Below are 26,881 nucleotides of genomic sequence, written 5' to 3' on the forward strand. Positions count from 1 at the left end.
AAATGCCAACTTTTTAAACACGCGTTTCCAATTAAGCAATGACAGCGATGTTTGTTCTGCCTTCTGCATCATTCAGTAACAGACGATCCCAACCCAAACAAGTTTATGCATTTGTTTATTTTCCTTGACTGCAACAGTAATTTCAGCAAAGTAATGGCATGGTTCAGATGGTGCGTGAAGTTACCTTGGTGCCTACGGGATCACAGCTGTAATTAGGAAACCTAGCACTGCCAAGAGAAAGGAGAACTGTTTCAGACATGTAGGAAACTTGACTCTGCATCACATACAGAAAGGAGACAGATTTGGTAGCTGAGAGGAGATCGAGGCTCTGTGTTTTTAGGACACAGCTGAGCCTACAAATAAGAAGGTTCCTTTTCTTTTTTTTTTTTTTTAAACCATCCCCCAAACTTCAAGCTGTTAATTGAAACTGATAGTATGATTTCAGACATGGGCATCTTTGACACTTCAGTAATTCTAGGACCATACTAAAATTTTCACCTGTAACAGCATATTGTTCTGTGTAGGTTTGTATATTGAAAAGTCATCAATGTTTCAAACTAAAAGAACATTTACTGCTTTTTTAAATCTGTAAGGCTACTTCAAATTTCCTTTTTCTAAAATAAGTAAGCAAAAACTAACTTTGATTTCCTCCACTGATATTTAATCGATACAGCTACGTGGCATACAAAGAAATTAGGACAGTTTAATAAAAATCTACAACCGTGGCCTTTGATATCAAAAAGATATCAAAGAAAAAGATGCTTTTTGCCAGGCTGAATGCAACGGAAACGTAAAAATCTACTGGATTCTTGCAGTCATCTCCTTATACAACCTTTTGCTGTAGCAATGAAATTTGTATCTTTTGTAATTCATTTGTTGTGATGTTCAATAGAGAGCTACAAAAGAATAATTCTGGAAAACATGACTGTTAATTTACACAATATTCTTGTAAGTGCTATTCAAAATATAAATAAAAAAGAAGGAAACAGTAACTTGAGCTGTATAATGCTTATTTTTTGGAACCGAAGCTTTCAAGTGATGATATTCAAGCTAAAGCATCTCTTCCAGATACTTCCATCGTCTAAGTAAAAAGAACTGCAAGTATCAGACAAATATCAGAAAAGACAAGAGCAGGAAAATAAAATTGTTCGTGATACTTTTGCCCTGATGTTTCCATGACAAGCATTATGCAGCCCAGGTAAGACTGGAAGAACAAGTTTGCTTTGTGATGTTGTTGTTCTGTGAAGGTAAAAATACTTCCATTTGAAATCTGCCTTTTAGGAATCTTCAATATTCCTCGATTGAAATACAGACTGAAGTTAGCAACCTTGAAAAAAGGTGACATATTTACTTTAAATAATTACTGTGCAACCCAGACTCTCCTATCACTTGTCAAAAATACATTTCAATGCTTTTCATAAAAGGTTGGAATCTCAGCATCCCTGAGACAATAATTAACTCTGTATGAAAGCCACACAGTACTAACCCAAACTAAGCTCAGGAACTGGAAATTAAAAATGTTACCTTACAACTTGGCCTACAGTTGGCCAAACAAAAAATACTTTGGATTTTCTAAACTTCAATAGCTGCAACCAACTAGATATGGTCAGGAAACATTTTAACATTATTTACTGCAGCAAAAAAAGAAGGACATCTGTTTACATTCGAACCTTGTCTCAGTTCACAGTATCTGGAAACAAGTTTACTAAGTAATTAGGGATATAATTAACTTTAAGAGCTTGCTGAACCTGAAGGTCACAAAAAGCAGGGCAAGCGAGAAGCACGGCAGAGCAGTGGCTCCTGAATGAATTTGGTTCCTTACCTGCTGCCTGCTGAGCTCATGAGGAAGTCAGCAGTGAAACCAAGAGCTACTTTCCGCCTCCTAACACCATCGGACAGGGCCCTCTGACCCCAAAATCTGAAGAGATGGCCCATCCTAAGACCTTTCTGCTGTTTATCCATGTAAAATAAGCATGCCTACTTCAGCCTTGCAGAGAAATAAGACTTAAAGTTAGCAAGGCACAAACCAACAGCACAACTGGACTCCCAGGGCCTTTTAACCAATTTCCCATTTCAGCTAATCCCGGCTGTTTGTTTCTTTATATCCACAGATGATGGAGTTCCTATTAAGTCCATGAGAGCCCCCAGTGAATGGCAATACGGAGGCAAAACCAAGAAAGTGTCACTGCGCTCAGACAGCGGTGCCATCAATTGGAGACACAAAATCCAATTCTGCCAGAAGGTAGCAACTGACAGAAGGTAAAAAACTTAAAAGTTTCAAATCATTGGAATATGTATTTTAATGGCCTCCTTTTAAGACAACTTTCAGCAAATAAAGTCTTAAAAAACATTTAGAAGTACATCTTTGTAGATGATTTAAATTCTTTTCCAAAAGACACTGGTATGGGGCCAAAGAAGCAGACATTCAAGCCACATCTTACAGATTGAAGCTCTAAAATGTTAAGATTGCTGTTTCAAATTTATTTTACTTTTTAAGTACATTGAAGCTGTAACACTTGATCCTTTTGAAGGCTTCTATTGGTTTGAGTGCCTGGGAATATTTCTTTAAAGAATCAGTGCCAGGGAAGTTTCACTTTTAGGTTCCTAAAAATGCTAACATTAACTCAGTCTGAAGTGGAAATGATAACTAAAACTCCCTAGGCTTTCTCAAAACTGTTTTTGGTTTGTTTGGTTTGTTTTGTTAGATTTAGGGGGAAAAAAATTAATACTTAAGGGCAAGGCAAGGTAAGCTGTAAATTGTACAGGATGTACAACTCACCAAGGGATTAAATCACAGCTTCCATACGATTCTTACGGAACTTGTCAATGTAACTGCTTAAAGTAACAGATTAAAGAAAAACACAAAACACAACTTCAAATAATTCAAAGCTGAAGCTAATTAATACCCAACGTGACTTAGAGGTCTCAGGAAGCATGGCGAGTGCTTGCCCACAGAGGTGACATGGGGTGTGTGGCTCTGCACAGCGATCCTGAGACGTTCTGAGCACCAGCCTTCAGACAGTTCCCCTGCTCCCACCTCCGCACAGGTGAGATATTCCTGCAGTTGTCTCTTCCCCTGAGTCTACCTACAGATGCTCTGAAGTAGGAAATGAAGGCTCCAAGCGAAATACCGTAAGCAAAATGATACAAATTGCATTGGGCTGCGAATATCTGCTCTGAATAATTTCAAGGCTGATGCAGTGAGAAAATCAAATGGTTTGAGAAACAAGTCAAACTAGCAGGAAGCCTTATTCAGTTTTATTGTGCGAAACACAACTGATGCCAACAAGTCATAGCTGCACCTCAACCTTCTGTCTCTGAACAATCAACGCTGAGTAGAAAGGCTGAGATAAGAAAGGCTCCTCCAATGTAACTTAAACTACGATTGATCCATCACGCATTTTTAAGGTTATTTCTCTTTGCAAATCTTAGCAGATTCCCTCATTTTTCCCATTTGAGAACAAAAAGCTGCAACAGGAACATTCACCCTAAGAGCACTACGAGCTGCTACACAAAACTCTGGGGTAAATAAGGCCAGCTAGGATTATTTGGCAAAACTTGCTGATTACTGCTCCTGAAATACATGAGTGAAGATTTGCAGCTAGTTGATATCAACCACAGATGTCAGGTGAATTTATGATTCCTTCTGGAAATTGTTAAGAGTAGGGAATTTCACATAGCTAGAAACATTCTTTAAGCGATTAAGAAATCATTGCTGGGAAACAATTGACCAAATGACTTAAACCAATTGGAAGTGATGATTTCTTTTCAATTTCCACTTATTTAGCCCAAATTTGAAAGTATGTTTTTCCTAAATTATGGACTGATTTAGAAACGGAGTGATATAGAAATGTATTTAGAAATGTATGCAAGAGCTCTTCCAAATAGAGCGAATCCAGCTTGTTCTCATTCTCAAATCTGCTATGAAAGCTTCTTCAACACACACACACCTCTGCTTCAGAATCATTAAGTACCCCCAATGTGATCCAAGCAGTACGTTACAGTGATGAGAAAAAAAAATCCCCCTAGGCAAACAGCTCTTTCTGTTGATTCTGAACGTATTCACATAATAAATACATTTGTGCTTTTGAAGAGTACTTATGAACACTGAAACGCAGCAGAACAACACTGAGCTGGCTGTCCCTAGCCTCCAATGTAACTTGCTCACCCCAAGGAAGCACAGCAACTAAAAACAAATCACATCTGTTTTCCTTTTTAGTATGCAAGAACATGGAAGAAACGGTGCAGATAACTGTATCTGGTTAGCCTTATGTCTTCCTGAGTTCAACAAAGCTATGAAAAAAGACAGCGAGAAGCTCTAGAAGTATTTGTATGTAGGCGGCTACCTAAACCTTAACAGGGCAAAGATGAAACAGTAAAAATTCCTACTTGCAGCATATGAAAAGGAACTAAGCCTACATATTTTACCGTATCCATATAGAGGAAAAGACACATGAGGGGTGGCAGAGCAATGTTTAGGTGAAAGTAAACAGTGACTGAGAAGAGGAAAGTAGGAAACACAAAGAAAGCTATATAGGGAAACACACGCTAGAACCTAATCCCACCCCTGCCCCCCAAATAAGAACTGCAGCCTGGTAGTGCCAGGAGAAGTACAGTGCAAAAGCTTCATCGGGAATGAAATCAAATGAAACTAAGATATTTTTCAAGTGCACATCAGATGTTAGTTTCGTTGTACGTTTATTCTGAAAAATTAATCAACACCTTCTCTACTGGCCAGTGAATGCATGACATTTATTCAAGCTCAAGCATATGAAATGTTGTGGGAATCACTTTCAAAACTAACACAGTTGGTTAAATAAAAGGAAAAAAAGAATTTCAATTAATCAAGTGTTGAGATACCAGACCAACATGTTTGGAAGTCCAACGTTCTCAAAAAATACTAGAAATAAAGAAGTGACACACTGCAACATCTGACAATAAAAATACACCGTTTGTCAACCACAGATGATAATTGGCATTTTTTTTTCTAGAAATACTGCTTTTTTATATAAGGCTGATTATCTGTTTTGCATCCTAGAGTGCAAAAATGATTAGCTTTGAAAACGTCTTGTTACACCTATGAGTACAGTAACTGTGCTACATGATGGTCTCAGTGCTCAGAATGCTTTCCTGTAGCAAATCCTCCAGTTATAGAGTCATCAAGACGAATACTTAGGGCTGACTTACACTGGTTTAAAAGAAGAGCAAACAACAGCACTGAAGCAGAAAAGGAGCCAGAAGGGAAATCATGCCGCTGCACACCCTCCTCAAATGAACATTCACCAACCAGAAGTGATGGCAGAGCCAGATCATTGTGCCTCCTGCCTTTTGCCAAGGGTAGCACTGCTGCAGGTCAGAATCTGTGATGCTACAGGAGACTGATGTCTTTCTGTTACACTGAAAGTTATGAGCTTGGACTTAACTTGACAAACTTATTTTCCTGCAACGGTGACGTGTTGGCATTTATACCAGAGAAATTTAAACCAAGATCAATTCTGAAAAACCCTTTTACTGTACTTAAACAAATATAAGCAAAGATATAATCTCTACGCCATAGAATTTACCTTGTTAATAATCAAGTTGCACAATACTATAGTGACCAAATCTCAGTATAAAAACATTGCTGCCATAGTGCAGCTTTTAGCATCATGCAGCAGCACTGAACTCAGTCCGACCCCTCGCTAGGAACTGTCGGTCCATCTGCAATGTACAGCAGCTGTTCACCTGCTTGGTCCACTTCAAACTTCCTTGAAAACACATTTCCTCCAAAGGAACTCTCATTCTTCATTCATATATTTGATGAGCAGTATTCTCATCTGCAATCAGAAGGTCCCAGTAATTCCTGTTTTTATACTTTTATCTTGTCATATTTGCTGTTTATAAACAGAATTACATTTTTGATCTCTGTATCTGAATTGTATCCCAGTATCTCAGAGTCCAGCAGCCCCACATCTCCATGGACACCACATGTCCATAGACATGGATTTCAGAATAGTTCCAGCTGCCTTAATCCTGCCTCAGTAAGGGATAAGAAGACTAGAAACATGTACACAGATCACAATCATCTTGCACTGAAATGATGTAGCTGGGAGCATCCAACAAACGACACAACTTTAAGAAAGGATAAATAGGTGCACAAAAGGCCTTAGTGCCATCAGAAAACTTACTGCATGCTGCAGAAGAGGATCAAGCTCAAAATAAACACATTTACACAAAAGCTTAAAGAAAACAAAAGCTGAAGTACAGTGAAATGATAACCTATACCACACCCATGTTTTCTCCTAGAAAACAACACTTGAAACCAATACTCCTACGTATTTGTCACTCAGCTGCTCACATTTAATTAACTTCAGAATTCATAGGTAAGATAACTACTGTTAATTGTTCTTGGGATACCAATAAAACCTATATTCTGGGATAAACAATTAAGATCTTTCCTATGCATATCACATCTTCGTATCATATCATATCAGTCTTGCTTGAGCAGGATTTTTTTTTGACCTCAGCTGCACTTTTAAACTCTTTTTCAGCCAAAAAATTAGGGCACTTTGAGCTTCACACTACGCATCTGTCCCTTGATTTTTCATTAGACCCAATGAATTAGACCCTTCTACTCAATCATACAGCCTTGCAGAAGATATCTCTAAACTGAAGAATACATTACACCTACTTTTCTAAGAACAAAAAGGCAATATGCTTACAAATAAAGTCACAAATGGCAGTGCACACAGTAATCCCATCTGAAGAAGGCAGCTATAGAGCACACACAGTTTTTATGCATCCTACAGTGGCAGACAGCCTTGGCCGAACAAAGAGGTATCAAATCAGGCAGGCCATATAATTTCTGCTAACCTATCAACCATATCTTAATGTGCATTTCTGCCAGTTGGTTTATATTCAAATGCCAGATCTACTACTCAGCTACTCAGCAGTAAAGACTACACTCTTCCACATAATGACATTATTTTAAAGAGCAGATTTCACCATCAACCTAAACAACTCAATCAGTGTTTTGTTATTCCTAGGACAGATGCACATACACAAAAACATACTAAAAACAGTACACTGCCACGGTACATCTTCATGAAAGAAAAAGCCAGTTGATATTAACTCAATGATCTTCAAGTTTGACTGTTCTTTTCTATTACAGAATTTAGCTTTACCTTTGTAAAGGTCTCATGAGAGTTTGCAAGAGGAGGAACTTTCACGCTCCTGATAATGAATGAATGCTATAGTTGGGGGGGGGAAAAAAGAGAGACTGCAATGCGAGCCTGTGCTGTTTCTTTCCCTGCTGACCAATAAACAATCTTGCAATATCCTTAATCTTCTTTTTGCCAAACCCTCCTTTCAGAAGGAAACAAGGCAGCAAATAGAAGAGCAATAACTGAAACAATCTTTCAAAGCTTCAGTGATCTTTCCCCAGCTATCAAAATAAATATTCCACCTTTACCACTGTTAAGTTGTAAGGAGTCAGTCATTCCTCTAGAAAGCTGTAATTCTGTGGCTGGAATAATTTTTCTTTCCCTGCTTTTATTTTGCCACCTGATTAGTTTTACAACATATCCCTCTGAAGTCCTATTCTCATTTCCCAAGTGGGTTGTGTTAAGGTTCATCAATAGGTCCTTTTTCATTTTCATCACAGAATGGTTTGGGCTGGAAGGGACGTTAAACACAGTTCAGTTCCAATCCCCTGCTGTGTGGATGGACACCTTCTACTACCTCAAGGTGCCTCAAAGGCCAACCAACCTGCCAAGGGATGGAGCAATCACAGCTTCTCAGGACAGCCTGCTCCAGTGCCTCACTTCCCTCATAGTGAAGAAATTACTCTTGTAGCTAATCTAAGCCTCTTTTAGTTTAAAGCCATTGCCTCCTGTCCTATCACTACACTCTCTGATGAAAAGCCCCTCCACAGCTTTCCTGTAGGTCTGCTATTTCTTTCCAGTAATACCTTAATACCTGCAGATGATCAAGTTAACAAAACTTGGAAAAAAAGCTACATTGTGGTTCCACCATTCTGAGCTACTGCAGAAGGACATTCAGAAGCACCAGGTGGCTCGGGGTTGTGATGTGGGGGAACAAGGAGAGACTTCAGCTCAGCAGAGTCAGCGTTCCACAGGCAGGTTTCTGCTCGGAGGTGCCTGAAAAGCAGCCCAGACTCTTTTTTTTTTTTTTTTAAAATGCCTGCAAATCTGTGCCAACTGCTGTTGGCAAGCCAGATCAGCTCACTGATCCAAAAAAGAATAAACTTTTGAAAACACCTGCAGCCTAGTCTTACACTAATGGTTACCATGCTGCTGTGTGATTGTTAGCTACTGCTAGAGGGGGAGTAAGAGCCCCGAGCCTGCAGAGGAGGGGAGAAAGCAAAAAGAAGGAATGGCTGCCTGTTTCTGCAGTAGTCTCAAGCTAGATCACATTAAGCATATGGTGAAAATGTCTTGAATTCCCTTCATTATTTGTTGCTCAATGAGCATAGGAATCATCTCTGTAACAGGGGCGGGAATCCCTATCATCCAGTCTATGCAGCAGTCCTTTTAAGGCAGTGAGAACTTAAAGCAGAACACCTAGATTTGAACATCCATGTATTCAACTGCAGGATGGCAGGATTGTCTCTCAGTCCCCTGTACACAGGACAGCAATCACTTGTGCAGTCTCACTGGGGTGTCACTAAAATAGAGACATCTTGGGACAAGGGCTTGCTGAGGTCTCAGCAAACCAGTTTGGCTGGGTTCGCTTACAGGTGGCTGGAGCCCACAGACACAGACAGGCGCCAACAGCAAGACAGTGGCTACTCAAAAAAAAAAAAAAAAAAAGCCTTTTAAAATGAGCTTTACACACTGGGGAAAGGAGGTGAGGCAAAGGACGACACTTTTGACTCCTTCATATTCTTTGAATTATTCAGACAGTTCATACCATGCACATCATTCAAAATAAAAGCAAAACAATTACCTTCATGTTCTGCTTTTCCTTCCTGTGCTTATAATTCTTAACAAGAGAACAGTGCTTTTGCAGACAAATTAGTGTCTTTGGAGGTGCACAGCATTATCACTTTGTTAGGGAAGGATATGTTAAGCCACCAACAAGTCTGGGAAGGAAGAAGTGGAACTTCTAGCTGTTAAGTTCTAACTGAGGAATACTATGAGGGCTGCTCTGAAAGTAATGCTTCCTATTTTACTGCGCTGGTCCACAATATCAGAGGTGGATCCTGGTGGAATGGCAGAAGCCATGACTGAACCTTCCCACCAATATTCCATTATGTTTCGCTGCTGTGTGACAGATGGCAGTGAAGAAGCAATCTGACAAAATAGTGGTTGACATGGAATTGTGTATGAACCAAAGGTGTATTATTCAATTCCTCAGTGTGGAAAAAATGGCACTCACTGGCATTCATCAACGCTTGCTGAATGCTTATGAAGACCAAACAGTGGATGTGAGGCACAGTGAGGCAGTGGGTGGTGCCTTTCAGCAGCACTGACAGCAACATGAAGACAAGCCATGTTCCAAATAGCCATGCACGGCTGTCACACCACAAAATGAAGAAAGTCTCCATCAGCTTACCCATGCAAATCGGTGGATTATGATCAGAGAACTGTGTATGGAGTTGAATATTGGCTTCAATGTGTTGGAAATAATGGTGGCGATGCAGGAATATCACGAAGCTTGTCCCAGATGTTTTCACAGAGGAACAGAAAGAACACCATATGTGAGTTTATCAGAACCTAATGAACCAATATAAGGCTGAAGGCAACGGTTTCCTGGATCGTACCATCACTGGTGTTGAGACGTGGTGTCAGCACTACAAGCTGGAGTAAGAAGAGCAGCCCATGGAGCGGCAACAGGTGAATTCCCCACGAAAGAAAAAGTTCAAGAAACAACCCTCAGAAAGTAAAGTGATGTGCACTGCCTTTTTGTGTAGGAAAGGGGTGATCCTTATGCATTTCCTGGAACCCTGACTGCTTCACTGCAATGCTGCCTAAGCTGAAAGTTCCAATTTGCAGAGTCAGTCCAGAGAAAAAGTAAACCTTTCTCTTGCAGCACAGACAAAAGTGTAACTGCCAGATGAATAATTAATTCAATTTAATTACATGGGTTTTTGTTTTTTGCTTTATTTCTTTTTTAAAAAAAAGCTTTTCATACATTTTTCTGAAAGATAAACATTCTTCCATTCTGGCAAAAATGAAAATACATTTGTATTTAAGCAGTAAAACTATACAGTAGCCTGCAAATGCTCACATGCAAACTCAAAACTCAACCCCACGCTCAAAGCTAGGCACTGTAAATGACCTACACGAAAGTACACTTTCACACATAATTTTTCAATAAGAGAAAAACTGAGAGAAACATGTGCCATTTTACATTCATTTTATATTAATCTGGTACAACACAAAGTGGTGTAAAGAAAAAGTATTTTAAAATTCTGTTGCCTGAATTCCACTCTGCATTATTTCCTGATACACTAGTATGTTTTTTCTTGTCTTCTGCATTCTGAAGAGTAATGTGTTTATTACCCAATACTAATACAATATAGAGGCTTTTAAACTGCAGAGGAATTCCATCATACAAATCAATTTGTTACATTCACCTGAACAGTTCTATTAGATGTGTTCATGCTTCTGTGAAAGCTGAATTTAAGGCTCCTACCTACTAAACAATATCTTAAAGAATGCAGATACAACATTTCTGCCAAACGGCTTCTGCATTAGTTTGCTTCCCCATAACTGTAATTTTTCAAAGCATTTGATGTTGAAATTTTAGTCTATGCTAACAAACTGAAGGCAAAGAAAAATCTCCTTCATAGAAAGCTTTCCGTATAAGAAAAAGAAAATAGAAACAAGTACAAGGAGATCATCCTACAGAAAACCCACCTGTTTTGGCAACAATATCCAACACATTCATATTACTATTACTTGTAAGCTAATTCATATGGTCATAAAACAGATGAAGTGTAACTTACAACGCTGACGTTTCTTAAAGTAGAAGACACACGCATTTAAAGGAGACAGGAAGCACACTCAAGAGAAGAACAACATTCCACAGAAGCTACAGACTGAAATGGGACAGGAGATGCTGCTGGGAGATGTTAAAGAACTGATGTGTGCATGATGCACTGGGACTGGGAATGTATCTGCAGTGTGCAACCCGCTGGCAAACAGCAGCATATGCACATTAATAGAGAGATGATCGGCAGTTCTCTGAAAGCACAGAGAGATAGGAATGATCCTACACTGATCTAACAGGCACACGATCACCTGTTAACCAGGGAGTGATTCTGTGCCATTTCCATTTCCTGTACAGAATACGAAATTGCTGCTAATAGCAAATGGATAGAATATTTAGAAATAACATCTGAATTGTAAGACGATGGTGTACTGATTTAATTATAAAGCAGTATGAGCAGAAATCTTTATCACTCTATAAGACAGTACATTATCCATCGCGGTATAATTCTACGGAGGTCAAAGAAGCATCAGAAGAAGCTTAGGATTTAATGATTCACTTTTTTTTTTTTTTCTTTCTGAAAGCAGAAAGAAGGCTTCACATCCTATTAATGGATCTGCAAACTCCAGCACAACATATCCTGGTTAGATCTCACAGAAGGGCCCCGGTTAGTGATCAGGCAAGAGTACCATGCATCATTAACAGAACTTCTGCTTTCTTTCCTCCACTTTCCTCCCACTTCTTTTAAGCCTAAAGAGCAATGCACACAAATGCACAAAGAATATTAAAGTTGCAAGTGCTTACATATTCAACATAAAGAGAACATACTTAGAGTGAGAAGTTCCCCATAATATGCTGTAAACACATAAATGCCCTTCATAGCAGAAAAGATGCCAATTTCCTAACTCTGTGTCTTACATACAATTTTTGACTTTGAGAAATGAAATCCTGAAAAAATAAACTATTCTATATAGTGTTGATTTTTTTTCTTATGAGTTCTAAAAATATATGCATTGTAAACAAAATCACAATATTAACTAAATCAGCTTATTTGGAGGATTTTACAAACTATGCTGTTCTAAGAGAAAAGTTCCACTATTCACACTTGAGGGAAGCCCTCAGAACACCCGAGGTGGCAGCAGAGAAAGCTAAAGCAGATTGCTGAGTTCCCAGTTTGATGGTATACAAATCTGCGCATGAGGTAAAAGTTTTAGAGAAGGAAAAGAAAGGAAACACAAGTCAGACTCTCCTTGGTTGTTTACTAATAAAGCTGGGAACACCACAACACATTCCCTGATCCTTTTTTTCCTCTATTTCCTTCTCAAAAATAGGAAATGAGCAGAAATCATTGTACAAAAATACCAGTCCACATCATAAGGGACACAGAAATGCCAAGCTACTAGCTGTATTTTTTTCTTTCAGAACTTTAAATATGATCTCCATAATTTATCCAAAGATCCAATCTATCCAAAGAGCTCCTTTTCTTGAACAAGAAAATTTACCACTTAAAATGATACATATTGGCTTCAGCCACAGACATACACACTTCTGTGCTTTCCAAGAAAGGTATATTCTTAGCGGAACAGATGCTGAATCCAATGTGTGCCACACACCAAACAAAATTCCTAATGCATGTAATTTCTCACACAACCCTTTCTCCTTCCCCACGTTTTGCCTGAGCTGCAAATTCTGTTGTCAATTTTGTAAACTATTTGAAGCTGAGCTCACTTCTGGAGGGGTAGTCAGAAGGAAATCTCAATTCCCCAGGCCATTCCAGATCTAAATTCCACACCATTTAAGTCAGGTTACCCCTCTCTCTTTGATGTACGTGGGAAACAGTTTCAAGAGCCTATTTCTAAAATTCCTTGCACCTTAAAAACCTCGATCTTCCAGCAGCTTAGATGTCCCATATCCTGCAGGATTATACTCCAATAATCTCACTTCTTTAAAGGACATTTCAGGAAAGTATGTCAACAGGTCCTCTCAAAGACTGAGGGAATAAAAATCACTGGAACCTTCAGAAATATTATAGGTTTCAGATTACTAAGGTTTCTTGTGGACAAGGGAATGCATTTCTCCTTCCTCCCTGCACAGCTGTGTCTAACCTAGGTTGCAATGCCAAATAGAGAACATTTACTCAACTTTTTCCTATTATGGAGAAAAGCAGGTGTTTTACCTCTACTATACTGAAGAAAGGCATCTATTATCTCAGTTTGTAGGGAAATTCTTGTCATAGTATGGCCAACAAGTCAACACTTCCAACATGCATGCAAGAGAGATTACAGCATCAAACATCTGCTTAGTGTAGAAAGGCAGATTACAGAAGTCAGCAGTCACAGTGTCCCGGTTACATAAGGAATACACAAAGCACTTCAACCTTTGAAAACCAAAAAAATAAAAAAAATTCACAGGGAAAATGAGAAACAAAAGAATCTCCAGAACTTCTCCTTTCCCTTAAAATTCGAACAACCAAATCTCTCACACTCACCAGAAAGAAAACCAATAAACCATCTCCTGAAGTTACAAATGTCATCCTTTTCAATTGCAATCAGTATATCAGAGTAACTGCGTGATAGATTACTACCTTACATTTGATCCAAGCCCTACATGGGATCAAACATGACACAGAGTTTAGCAGAATTAGTCAAGTCTGCATATACCCAAAGGGTATTCGAAAAACACTGCTACCCTCCTTACTGCAAGAACAGCATTCTGAACAACACATGCCCCACACTGTCTCAGATCAGTCATTGCTTCAGGTTAAGAAATACAACCTCTGGAAAAAAAAATGATTTCAACGCATCTTCAGTGGTCCTCAACAGGCTTAGAAAATAACATCAAAACCACTGCTGGAATTCACTGCCGTGTAAGCCTTAACTAATGCCCTAACAGGCATCTAACTTCAACAGTAAGATTCTGTTCTACGGCCAAAATACTTAACAGATGTCATCAATTCATACCACACCTGAAAAACAAAAGTTTCAAGACTGGAAATACAATTGCAAAATCAGTCTCCTACACATAGACATATCCTGGGATAATGGTTCAGACTACAAACAGAATGTAAATTAGAACTTTCTCCCCATGCCTCCCCCCCACCAGTGGAAAATAATTTCTGAAAATCACCCAACAGTCTACTTCTGGTACCCCTCCAACAATATATTAGCAAAATGCACGTATTTGAAATATAGAGGAAAAAGCCTTACTCTGCTATATCAAGATATCCACAGGAAGCAGCTGCATGTAGAGGTATCCAGCCTTCATTATCTGGTTGATTAATATTTGCTCCATTTTCCACCAGAAATTTCACCATATCTACGTTATCATCTATACAAGCCTATAAAGAAAGAAAGATGTAAGAAATAAGTTCACATTAAAGTTATTTTCACAACATTGTGCATCTTTAAGAAAAAAATAATTGCTTTCAGGTACCATGTGGAAGCAAGTTTTATCTGCTGGGATTTGACAGCAAGACAGAAAGAACTGGAGAAAAAAACACCACTTAGAAATTTGTCAGCAAATCCTTTAACACAATAATTTAAACAGAGTTTAACAAAACCAACGAACGTGATTTCCTCAGGTAAACTGGTTCTGTTTTTCTGAAAACCCATTCAGAGCCACCAGTATAAAATGTTTGTCCTGTACAAAGTCATTCCCTTTACCAGGCCCCCAGGTTCTAGCTCCATTCTAGGTCCAGCTTAGTCAAGTGAATTACATCACAATTGCCAACAGCCAATCACTACACCGTAAAGTAGAATTATTGTAGTCAAGAGATGGGGAGCAGTTTTGAAAACAGTGTTGTAACATGGTTTTAATTATAATGTAGTTCAGACTTAGGAGTGTGGAAGGGGATGCTATGTTGCATTTCAACAGTACCCTGTTGTTTTCTACGCAGCATGTTCTAGCACCATACATCTTTTAACAGTCTTTTGATCACTCTCGTTTATAAACTTACTTGAGTATCAGTTCAGCATATTGCAAAGATATTATCTTTTGTGCACATACTACACCTCTGGAGCACACATTTTCATTACCAAACAAGTAGTGCTGCGGACATGCACAACTTCTGGCACTCTCCAGATCCCCATCCTGACTGGCTCCTATTTTGCCTCTCTTCTCTGTGTTTGAGTATTTTTCTCACAGGGTGCTCAGTGCGTTTTCTTGCCAACTTCCATACTGCTGCCCTTAAAAGGGCAGAGTAACACAGACAAAAGTCCCTCTGCACTTCAAGACAGCAAGGACTCAAAACAGACTCCACAAGACCGCTATTAATTTTTTTTTTTACCTTAATAAATCAACAGTACTACAAAACGAAAAGACTGAAACGAGAACTGCTACTACCAGGCTCCCAAATCCTTCCAGAGAATTATCTGTCTCATAAAAATGCAACTAAGGTATAGCTATTACTTTTTAGCATACTTCTACAACGATCAGGACCGAAAATTACGTTCTCCTACTGTAAAAACCACAGATTTCCTTATTTAAGCAACTGTGCTTTCCAAGACAAATCTCAAAGCTTTCCCTCATTCTCTAGTGCTGAGGCAGCAGTTAAAATATACAGAAGACACACTGCTGTCCTGTTTAACCAGACAAAAACAGCAAGAAATTATCCTTCTTTGACCCCATTTGCTTTAGTAAGGTATGAACTTTAAGTTTCATTTAGAATGCAACAAAGAACTGCTTTAATAACAAGCCTCATCTGCGCTTCTTCATCAGTAATCTTTCTGCTGGACTGCAACCAGACTGCAACAAACTGCTTGCATTATTTGTTCTTCAATTAAAAACAAACACACTCTTAAAATAATAACTTTCATAAACCTAAGTTCCTCCCTACCTTTTCAGATACTCTTGAAATGTGCCTCTTAAAGGATTTTCCAAATTATCTTTTTACTAATTTCCATCCCTATAATCAGCAATTCTTTCAATAACTGGTTTATCGGCATACTTCAACAGTAAAGACTACCAATTCCTCAAGGATACTGCCTTCATTTTCTTCCAGTTATTATCATCAGCACACAATGCCCACATGGCATTAATAAGCTCTTAAATAAAATAATCACCTTTCTTTGCAAGTCATTTTGTTACTCAGAATGAAAGGAACTAATCGTAAGACGTAGCAACAGATCAGGAAGAAAAGCAGTTCAGGAAACACAGATGTTTACACTTCACAGAAACATTAGCCAAGCCATGCTTCACACATGTATTACATCATGTTTTTCTGGAAAAAATGCAATTTGCCTGATCACAGATATCCTACCTATCTCATAATATCCACCAGTTTACCATATGCAAAACAAACTTATACCAGAAGAACTCACAACTTTCTGAATGCTGTTAAATTCACATCTTTCAGTATTACATTTCAATAGGCTACATACTCATGTTCGCTGCAATCCTCCAAAATGCATAACATGTGAAAAAAGGATATCTTACAATTGATCGGCACTGTTAAAAAAAGCCAGACCGTCTGTTAGTGACACAACCTATCAAAGAGCAAACTTTGCCTGTTTTTCAATTATACGTAAGAAAAACTGGCAAGAACTACTCATAAAAATACTGTTGCTAAGTGAATCAAAAGCTTACATATGCAGCACATTAAAAGACATATGACTAAGTGGCTAAAAATATTTGACCAAATTTGGGCAGTCTATTGTGCCATATATGGCAAGAATCAGGGGAGCTCAAATGGACTTCAAACGTATTACCGCAGATTGCAAGTCCATGACAGGCAGAGATAAACAACCTGCGAGACTATGTATATTGGGATGAAAGAAGAACAACTATTAAGATAATAAAGGAATTTACTTGTATATGCAAATGGCAAAGTACTGGCATTGCTGGTGATCACATTCATGTAGTTTAAATAAAGTTTCTCAGAACTTATTATTCAATAACACTGTTATTACAGGAGAACGGGACTCACAGAAGCTGACATCGAGGAAGTGGAAGAAGGTTGTATAATTTAAAAATATATCACTTTTGAGTTTCTTCAAACAAAGATTACTTAAAACTACGTCTTGTACCTGGAAATTCATATAGGAAACTCACTGTGGACTTCAAGAAAGCTATTACCTATCTTAAGGTGAAGAAAAGCAAATGATCTTACTGCTGAAAAACATGTGCATAGTATGTCCTATTTACCTCTGTTCCCAGAGGTGTCTGATGGACCCTTTCTCACCCTCATCACTTGCCATGCAAAAGACAATTTTGACTATCAGCAAGTACCTTATGTCAGAATGTCATGAAACAGATGTTATTAAAGAAATTTTATCTCCTTGGTTTTCCATTTCCATTCCGATTGTCATCGTATTATCTCCCTGGTCCCTTCTAAGAGCAGTAATTATCAAGTGCCAGAAGTGCCTCTATTGTTAGAGAATGACATCTCAGCCCCAAAAGGAAAGCATTTCAGAATTGCATGATAAATTTAAAGCAACAGACTCATAAAAGTCTGCCCTTCCACACCTCAGTAAGCCTTAATCTAGAAATTGTTAAAAAGGAAAAAGCAACGTACATGCAACATGCAAATAATAGGACTTCCACTGGTACCAGAATGAATTAAAAAAATACATTCTCATGAATGCATCTGGCAGTCTTCTCACTGAGTACAGGCGTAGGCCCTCTTCATCCATGACTGCCACAGCCCTTCTAGGATCCATTTCCCTTCCTGGCTCCATCTCTCCTTCCCCAGTCTCTCTCCAGGGCCCTCAGTTCCTGCTAAAGCCATTTCTCAGTGCCAGCCCAGCACCAGAGCATGCACACCAGGCCTCTGGGCCCAACAGAGCCGGGTGGGGATTTCCCCTCTGCCTCCTCCGTTTTATGCTGTTCTTCAGCCCAGCTCCCACTCTCTTCTGATGTGGCAGAAACACTGTATTTCTCCATTCGCTGTTCTGTCAGTTCTGATGGAAGTCAGCCTGCAGGCCCTAAACTCATCAACAGCTGGACAGTGCAAACAAACAAATCTCACTTCCTTTAGTGACTGATTTAGAAACTAGGCTTATTAGTCATGAAGGAAGCAAAACAAAGCAAAGTTGATCATACAAAGTCCGCCTACCTTTTCTGATTAGAAGAGATGAAATCGCGAAGGAAATCTATTAAGGCCCAGGAACTAAAACTACTTTCTCTTTCCACAGCGCCCTGCAGCCTGGACTGCACAGAGCAGCAAAGAACAAACAAATGCAGGCAGGTCCAAACTGACCTACAAGATGCCTATGTGAAGCAAAATGATGCTTTAAAAACTTCCCAGAAGTGCTTTCTGATCGCTCAGTAGGGGGTGAACAGAGGCCGGCTGAACACCCTAGACTGTAACAGTTTCCTTTTGGATATCCCAGTGTCAGCTGCATGTGATCAAGCTGGCTGCTTTTACAATCAGGTGTTCAGATGTGAAGGGGACAGACTTAAGTGAGTAGGTAACCTTAAAAATAGATGGTTTTAAAAGAGATCTCTAGTGTGTCACGTCCCTCAGTGAACATCCATCTTAGGAATCCCCTAGACAGCGCTCCTCCCTCTCAAAAAAAACAAGAAAAACAAGTCTGTGTTTCTTAAAGTAAATTAAGGCAAACCTTGGAGAGAAAAACAATCAGTTAAACAGACTACTATCTTACTGCATAGCTTTACTTCATGTATGTATCTTACACTGAACTACAATTTTACAGCCTTTAATCAATGATGAGATCTAGCAAGGTAATAAAGTTTAAAAGTTCAATTTTTTACCATTGCTTTCTAGCGAGAGACTACAACTTGCCTTTAGCTGTTACTTGATCTATTCGACAAATCAAAACATTTTGCCTCTAGTAAGAGGAAAGTAATATGGCATGTTTAATCTGTCACCCCATTTCATTCTTCTTCATTTACCCTTAGTATAGAAAGCATTCAAAAATTATGAATCACAGAATGACAGAATAGCTCAGGTTGGAGAGGACCTTAGAAGATTAGCGAGTTCCAACCCCCTCCCTGCCATGGGCAGGGCTGTCAACCACTACATCAGGCTACGGAGGAAAACAAGGTAATATATTAGACGTCAAGGTATAAAACAAGCCAACCATTTTGAAATCCTGCGGAAAAGCAGAAACCAGGAGAAAGGAGAAACCCCTCTCACAGTTGCCTGTAGAACAGTTTATCCCTTCCTTTGATTCACCTAGTGAATCAAGTGCGGCAAGTCCATTGGATCTAGGGAGGTTGTTAACATCTTTGTTAATGTACCCAGGAACTAAATTAAAGAAAAGCATCCACATCCACCAGCACAGCAGGTTAAAAAGAGTTTCCTGTTCTCTTCACCCCTAATTGCTTGTTCCTGATTCCATTACATACAGCTAGGCTGACAAACTTTACTGAACTGGATCTAAACTGGATCAGAGAACCAATTAGAAATTAAAATGATATAAAATAAGAAAATGACAGTAACAAGCTATCATCCTAATTGAATTAAAACTGAATTTGATTATATTAAAATGCCTTTTGTACTCAAAAAGCTTGTATTGAAATTCATCTTCATGTCCTACTTAAACTACCAGAGTAATAAAATTTTGTATTACTGTGAAATTTTACCCATTAGAAGCCATTTGCTAAAACTTCTTTTTTCAAACTGACTCTCCTAAATTTGCAGCCCACATCTCTACCACTCTCACTGATACATTTTACACGCCATTTTAATCTACTTTCTTGCCTGCATGGATCTCCATGGAAAATGACATTACTTGCTGTCTACCTCTGTCCTCTACCCCTCAGCAATGTTGACTGAAATAGGGCTAGAAGTTGCAGCGAACTGAAGCCCCTCCTTTTGACAAACATGATGGTTAAAGAATGAGTCTTCTGATTTAATGCCACCACAGTGAAACTTCTGCGTGCACTAAACAGCAGTTTAATGAGCAGTTATACCACAGTTTGAAACCAGTCTCGGTCTGCAGTGAGGATAGAAATTTTTGCTTAGACAGAAGAAATTAAGGTTCACTAGTCACACTGTTTATCAACATCTTTTACTCATCGCTCCTTGGGGGGGGGGGGGGGGGGGAAGGAGAAGAAATTTACATGTTGCAATTCCTATTTTTTTCTTTTTTTAAATTTCAGTAAGTCAGTAATTATGAAGGTGTTAGCAGAAATTTGGTGACAAGATCCAAAGCAAGTCTGGGTAACCATCTCCACATCTGTAGGTCACATGTTTAATTTTTGCATTAATTAAGAATGCAGCATAGAAGTGGCATTAAGGTATATGAACTGAAATCATAAGATATAAATAGCTTCCAAGCTACAGATACAAGGTAATCTGGCAGTTATAGGCTCTGAAACAGAGGCAGAATACTCTTTTTTTGCACTTGTAACTTATTTGTGGGACATTAATCGAACATTTTCCTAGAAACTATAACATCTGAAGAGCCTAATATTAGTAATTACAATGGTCAAAGACTTACTGAATATTTGGGAACACTTCCATGATAAAAGTTACTAAGAATCATCAGCAAATTTAGTCACAGAATATTTCTGAGTATTGCATCTATTCATGGTTTAAGGGATCAGTTTAAAAGCAGGCATTTTATATTTGATGACTATTCTTTTCAATACAATAGATACCAGGCAGAAGGACTGCTGTTTATGTTCACAAAGACAGTAAGGAACAGGACAGGCCTGGTGTTGTAACAGAACTTGAGGCACTACTTTAGAATTAAGGATGACAAGTGTTGCTCAATTATGAAATGAAGTATAATCCTTCCAGCATTCATTTAGCCAACCCACAAGTTATAGCTTATATATTTCAGTAAGCTGGGATAATACTGGATATCTCTGTATATTAATAAAATACAACTTTTAATCATTAAGTATTTTATTTTTTAAACTATATTTACTAGTAGAAATGGAACAGCTTACAGGTATTCTTGATAAAACTAGTAATGTTAAATTTTTGCGACACTAGCCTAATTTAGTGTAACTGTTGGTAAATCCTGCTGGCATGATGCATCAGTTATTTTCAGTTAATAATGGCCTACTACTTACAGTCCTGCATGATTGATCCACACCAACTTGTTAAACTGATTGTTGCCAAACTAAATAACTGAAATTAAGAAATCATTTCACAAGCATCTATTACTTCTGAAGTTCTGGCAGTTTGAAATGCACTGTTTCTATTTTTCTCATTCAATTTGGGCATAAATACCAGCTTCAAACTCTGGTACCCCACTTCTCGAGAGTAATTTCTTGCAAACCTTTCACTTCTAAGTACAGAAAATGGGGGTCCTCCATAGATGCTTGCAGAAACAGGTGGAGCTCCTAAGGAGAAAGCAGTACTTGAGGCTGATGCAATCTTTCGTGTCCGTTCAAGTCTTATGGGGAAGGCATGCAGAGACTATTGAAATTAAGCACCCATTAAGCATCATTACTTAAATCAAGTGCAGTATAACTGTCAACTATGACAAAAACAGACAAATCATTCCAAAACTCAAACTTCTCTAGCTATTATTTCCACTTCATGTAAACACCTTGTCATATGCAAGAAAGAGCGTATCTCAGTAGAAGTTCACCCACAAGATATTTACATTCAAATATGTGCACAAACCAGAAGCTACATACAAATGATCACTGTTTAACTCACATATTCCGTAAGAAGGCAATGTCATTTCTGTACTGACTACAGTTTTGCCCTGTACTCTCTGTTATACTGAACTACTAAATAAGTCACACGCAGGCTTGCTAGTTTGCAATTTACAGTTATCATGTAACTTAATCTACAGTACAGTTCAGGCAAACACTACAATCGATGGTCTCTGAGATTGATATAATCTGCATGTTTTAAAGCTGATTTCACAGGGATTTCCAACTATTAGAAGCATGAAGAATGCTTAATCATGGTTCTTAGCCAGGACTGTAATAGAACACAAATATTCAGGTGTTATTCATGTGTTTCAAGTAGAGGTGCAATCACTCTTTTCCTTCAACCTCCCCTTGAGATAAGTAAGGGCAACAGGAGAGTTGGCCACAATGTGGTACCTGCTACAGCCACAGACGCTATCATTCTTGCTGGGAATCCCAGGACTGTTTCAAGACTCACTCTGACAGACATTTTATGGAGAAAACAACACAGGCCAATGTCTGCTTTAGTATTTTCATTCAAAAGAAACAAACAGAACCCAAAACCTGGCTACCTAATATTACATGCAAATCTACTTTCATATATTTGCTCATTTTCTTGTTCAGCTGCATGCAAACCTGCTTTCAAGAACACTTGAAATTCTGTTGTTGCAGTGCATTCTACAGAACAACAAAACTTGCTTTTAGATGTAGATTCACATTTCTCATTAGCTTTATAATAGCACTGCAGGTGAAAGCACAAGTTCACTGACAGAAATGGAGAAAAGAAGATCTGACTGACAGTATGGCATTACAGCTAACATGATGTACAAATTCCCAAGATTTCTTGAACCCTAAAGGCTTGGGCATGTATATATATACAAATCACATATGACAGATTCACATTTTACATACACATTGTTGAAACTCCTGTCATTTGTTGAGCGGCACCAAACCTGTGGGTGCTGGAATACAGGAGTTAAATCCAGAACAGACTTTCAGGCCACAGAAACTGCTGTCTGAACAGAAGGGCATTTCACAAATGGGGCGTCCTCACTCTTCTGAGCTGAGTCTTCACAGTTTACTTTCTGAAGCAGTTACAACAGTTTTGACTGCTGCACTGTGCTCACTGTGACATAAATACACGGCACTCTACACTATCTCCTGATACGAACAGAAGCAGTCTTCATTAGTTTACAAATATGCTTTCTTAGATCAGAAGTAAACAAAAATTTTATACTGTAAAAATAAAGTGCCAGAACACAGCTATGATTTTATTGTTACTGTTTTGGCAGTTAGTGCTAGTTCGCGTGACAGATATCTGGTAATAAAATCTGGAAATGCTAAATTTGAGAAGGCTGTGGAATCATATAGTATATGTATTTATGCCCCAGACAAATTTAAGAATATGCCAATTATATTTCAAATTCTTTTTTTTTTCCACCAAACGTAATCTTCTTTTAGCATACTGGCAACTAAACAAGCTAAACAAAGCTGCCAAAGCAGCTTTTCAGTTTAAAATACCTAACATTCTGATATCCCCTAATACAATTTCTTAACCAAATTAAACATCAAGCAACACAAAAAGGCATAAGAAAACTTATTATAGAATTTGCTTATATAAATAGGTTTGTTAACTCTAATGTTTCTTGGATTTAATGTAAAACACAAGTGCTAACTTCCCCTTTTTACCTCTGTGTCTAACTATTACCTCCATAAAGTTCTTAACTATTAGTTCTTCAATGGGGAAAACTCTGCTTTCCTGGAGTGAAAAGAGAGGAAGAAAACAGAACAGGCTGTGAACTCTTAGGGACTACAGCAGAAAGATACAAGTCACCTGGCCTCTTCACCCTCTGCTACAGTGGGATCTAGGTAGGTCTTCAGTGCTTCCTTATTTAAGCCACAAGAAGTGACTTAGCTGAGTAGAATAAAAGTAATAACCCCGAATTACATAAGGGCAATGACAAGCTTCCACTCCACCAGGCAAAAAAAGAAACAACAAAAAAACATGCTCAGATTTTGATTGGGAATACTGAATATGTGAGACAGACTTTCTGTGAGCTCACTTTTTCTATTTCAGTTTTCCATTTTCAGGAAAAAGCAAGTTTAACAGAAGAAACCATGATTACAGGAACAAAAAGGCAGTAAGACGCTCAAATTTGCCAATACAATTTGCATCTATGCATACTTGCTCCAATTAGCACTAGTTACGTGTGGTATAATCCTCATCTTTATATGAAATACTAGAAGCAAATGAATAGTTTTAATATGCTGGCTCAGATGGTATCAGTCAAAGCTTTTAATCCATAGGTAGGATTAAATAAACTGTAAATAAACTACTAATTTGTACAGTTTAATGAAATATATAAAATAAGCATATAAAGGAATAATATAACCACGCTGCACCTGTATGGAAACAAAAGTTAAACGAGAAGCAAGTAAAGTGGCATTGTGTATTATCTTATATGTGGGTAAATACATCAAAGTTTATCAAAGCCACTTGGTTGCTGTACACACACATATGTACATAAGTAAATTTTAAAATAGCTCAGTGTGTTTCTGATTTCAGAAATATATTCAGTTCACTTCTGATTTCAGAAATATATTCCCCTAACCCTAACCCACATATCTCAGGAAAAGTGGAAGTGGTTTCCCTTTCTGATAAGCTGAAGATTGAAGGCAGTACTCAGGAGTACCAAAGGCACACACAGTGTTAACTGACAAACTGACAAATTCCATGTCACGTAATTTGTTTTTTCTTTTCCACTATACAGGTACACACTTGGCATCACTTTGAACACCTAACCTGATCTGTTGAAAAAAATGTCACTGTGATCCCCAAAAGGTAAGGTACTTCCAACAGGCAAACATCACTGAGATATAAAATCCTCTGCATGGATAAGATTGACACAAATTGCACCCGAAGCCAAAATTCAAAGCAGAGCAGGCACTTCAGGAATCTCTTCTTCCACATTACATCAGGGTGCACTCACACTGTGCCTTAGTTAAACTTGCTAAACAGTTTTCTCAAATAGCTTACATGAAATGCACTGCAATGTTTTAATACAGTAAGCAAAAATGTTTGTATAAGCAAATAAGATGATTATCATATGTACTATAATCCTGTTAGGTATAAGAATAAAGAAGAAGCATACCCCACACCAACCTCCCTTTCCCTCAAAGGCTAGCTATACAGCTGTTCATCTACACAGAGGTGGTTTGTAACTTCTAAAAAAGGCGTTTTTGCCACAGTGTAACTTAATACTCTATTTCCAACAGGCCGGACACATCACACAACCTGCTATGCAGTGTTCTGCCACCAGCCCAGAATTCCCATTCCTACCTCCAGCTACAAACATAAGACGACACCCACTTTGTGCACCTTCTCTTTCCCAAAAAGGCCATAGCAAAAAACACCAGCTTTGACACCTGACTCTTCCTGTTACATCTCTACAGGAAATACTGTGATACTCGTGTCCCATTAGAAATTCATTATGACATTAATGAACAAATTGCAGGCAATCACAAGTTCCTGGGAAACCACCTACCTCCCCCATTACATTAAAAAATGGTCAGGAAGACAACAGGCAACAACTGAAACTAAGTTTATACCCATCTATCAAGTCTACACACATGACATTTCAGAAGTGGCAAAAGAGCTTCCTTCTTTATTTCTCTAATGTGTACCACATGGATTAGAAGCAGCTATTCTACATGAGAGAGCAATTTGATGAGGAAAGTACAATAGTGCAGATAAAGCCAAACAGCAGTGGCAATTAAAAATATAATATTTACACTATAAAAATTTTAAAGGGTATAAACCAGTATTAGTTGTAGAAACTTGTAAAGGATACTTATAAACATCAATGAAAAGCACAGCTTGTGGGGGCACAAATACTAAAGCATTTCTTAAGAATATTAAGAATTGGAAAAACCTGCCAGTGATATACAGACATAAATGAATAATACAAGAGGGAGTGAACTGGTCAACAAATATCTCTACTGGGTGTTTTGAAAGAAGGAGAAGGTTTAATTTGTATTACATAATAAGGATTATATACCTATCACTCTACTAGTAATAAAATAAATGCTAAAACCCCACTATGTAACTCAACAGGCTTCACAGGTCTTCTGAGGCAGCTCTCTAGCCATTACTGAAGAACTCAAGGCAGCATCAAGTCTGCTGATACTTATTTTCTGGACAGATCTTGAAATACCTGAGAAACAGAGGACTGGTAATGCTGCATTACAGCTGTGCTGGTTAAAAGAATTTAAAACAGCAAAAAAACATCTGCGACATGTCAAGATAACTGACATTCATTAGCAGGAAGGCAATGCCATGTCAGTGCTACAGTGCTTCAAAGGCTCGCTTAGCTTCACTGTGCTTCGACACCACTGAGCCAGATCCAATGACCAACACTGAGAGACCCAGACTGACTCTCACTCCTAAGACCCAGGGCACCAGCAATCACAATTTTGAACCACCATGGGCCCACTGAAGCTTTTTACACCTGTAGCATTGCCATATGAAAGCGGACTCAACAGAGGCAACTGTCTCTGTAAATGTTTAAGAAAGCTCATTAGCATTCATGCAGCAAAGACACAGTAGGTGCTGAGCCCCAACAGGCTTCCTTGTCAGAGGACATCCTCATAAATGTTCCCCCAAATTTGAATTAAACACATGCCTCATTCTTTTGGCCATAGTAGGCCCTAAAAAATATAAAGTACCAAAACCTCTCCACTGTTTTGGCACACAATGTGTGAAAAGGGAACATTTTAGAGGAATAGCTCTCTAGACAGCATCTGAAACCACTATTAATATTCTTCTCACAGCATGAAAGCAAACCAGACTCTTCAGCTCCATACATGTAATGATACAGGATACAGCCATATACTGACTTTCTGTGATTATATTAAGAAAGTCAGTACCAGGAATGCTACACCAGTGATCAGCATTTTAAAAAAGCAGCTTACTCTTCTTCAAACTGCTGTGTGCCCCCTGCTGACACCTCTAGCTCCATTCTGGCCGAGCTGCGTGTACACTACAGCTCACACTGTGCCACCTTCCCCACTGCCACCAACCACCAGCACTATATGCTTGCAGAATCTCACGTGGCAGGACTTAAGGACTCCCCAGGTCACAGCTGTTGTCACTGCCTATTTTGTGTGATAAGTACTGCCTGAAGAGGTACTGCCTGCCGTCCCTGAGTTCTCCGCTGACTCCACCACACTTCCTCCAGAGATCTTCCTATTTAAGGAGACAGAAATGGAGAGAGGAGTAGCGAGCAACTACTGTCTCCTGACACTCGTTTTCATGCCTCCACTGACATGTTCTATTTGTGCAGTGGAAAATGTCTAGGAAGGAACTTGTAAAAGAGGAAAGGACACAGCT

General features: G+C 38.6%; 1 protein-coding gene across 8 annotated transcripts in view; it reads right to left on the reverse strand.

The window, feature by feature from the left end:
• Positions 1–26,881, reverse strand: part of PPP1R12A (protein phosphatase 1 regulatory subunit 12A) — a 122,587-nt gene that overhangs the window by 63,838 nt on the left and 31,868 nt on the right. For all 8 annotated transcript variants that reach the window (XM_042890463.1, XM_042890458.1, XM_042890457.1 and 5 more), the window contains exon 2: positions 14,142–14,272. In XM_042890463.1, the coding sequence (XP_042746397.1) occupies positions 14,142–14,272 (131 nt within the window). The remainder of the gene's footprint in view (positions 1–14,141; positions 14,273–26,881) is intronic.

Source organism: Lagopus leucura, unplaced genomic scaffold (assembly GCF_019238085.1).
Source record: "Lagopus leucura isolate 7727_CA_CO unplaced genomic scaffold, USGS_WTPT01 Super-Scaffold_100159, whole genome shotgun sequence".
Classification (NCBI taxonomy): domain Eukaryota; kingdom Metazoa; phylum Chordata; class Aves; order Galliformes; family Phasianidae; genus Lagopus; species Lagopus leucura.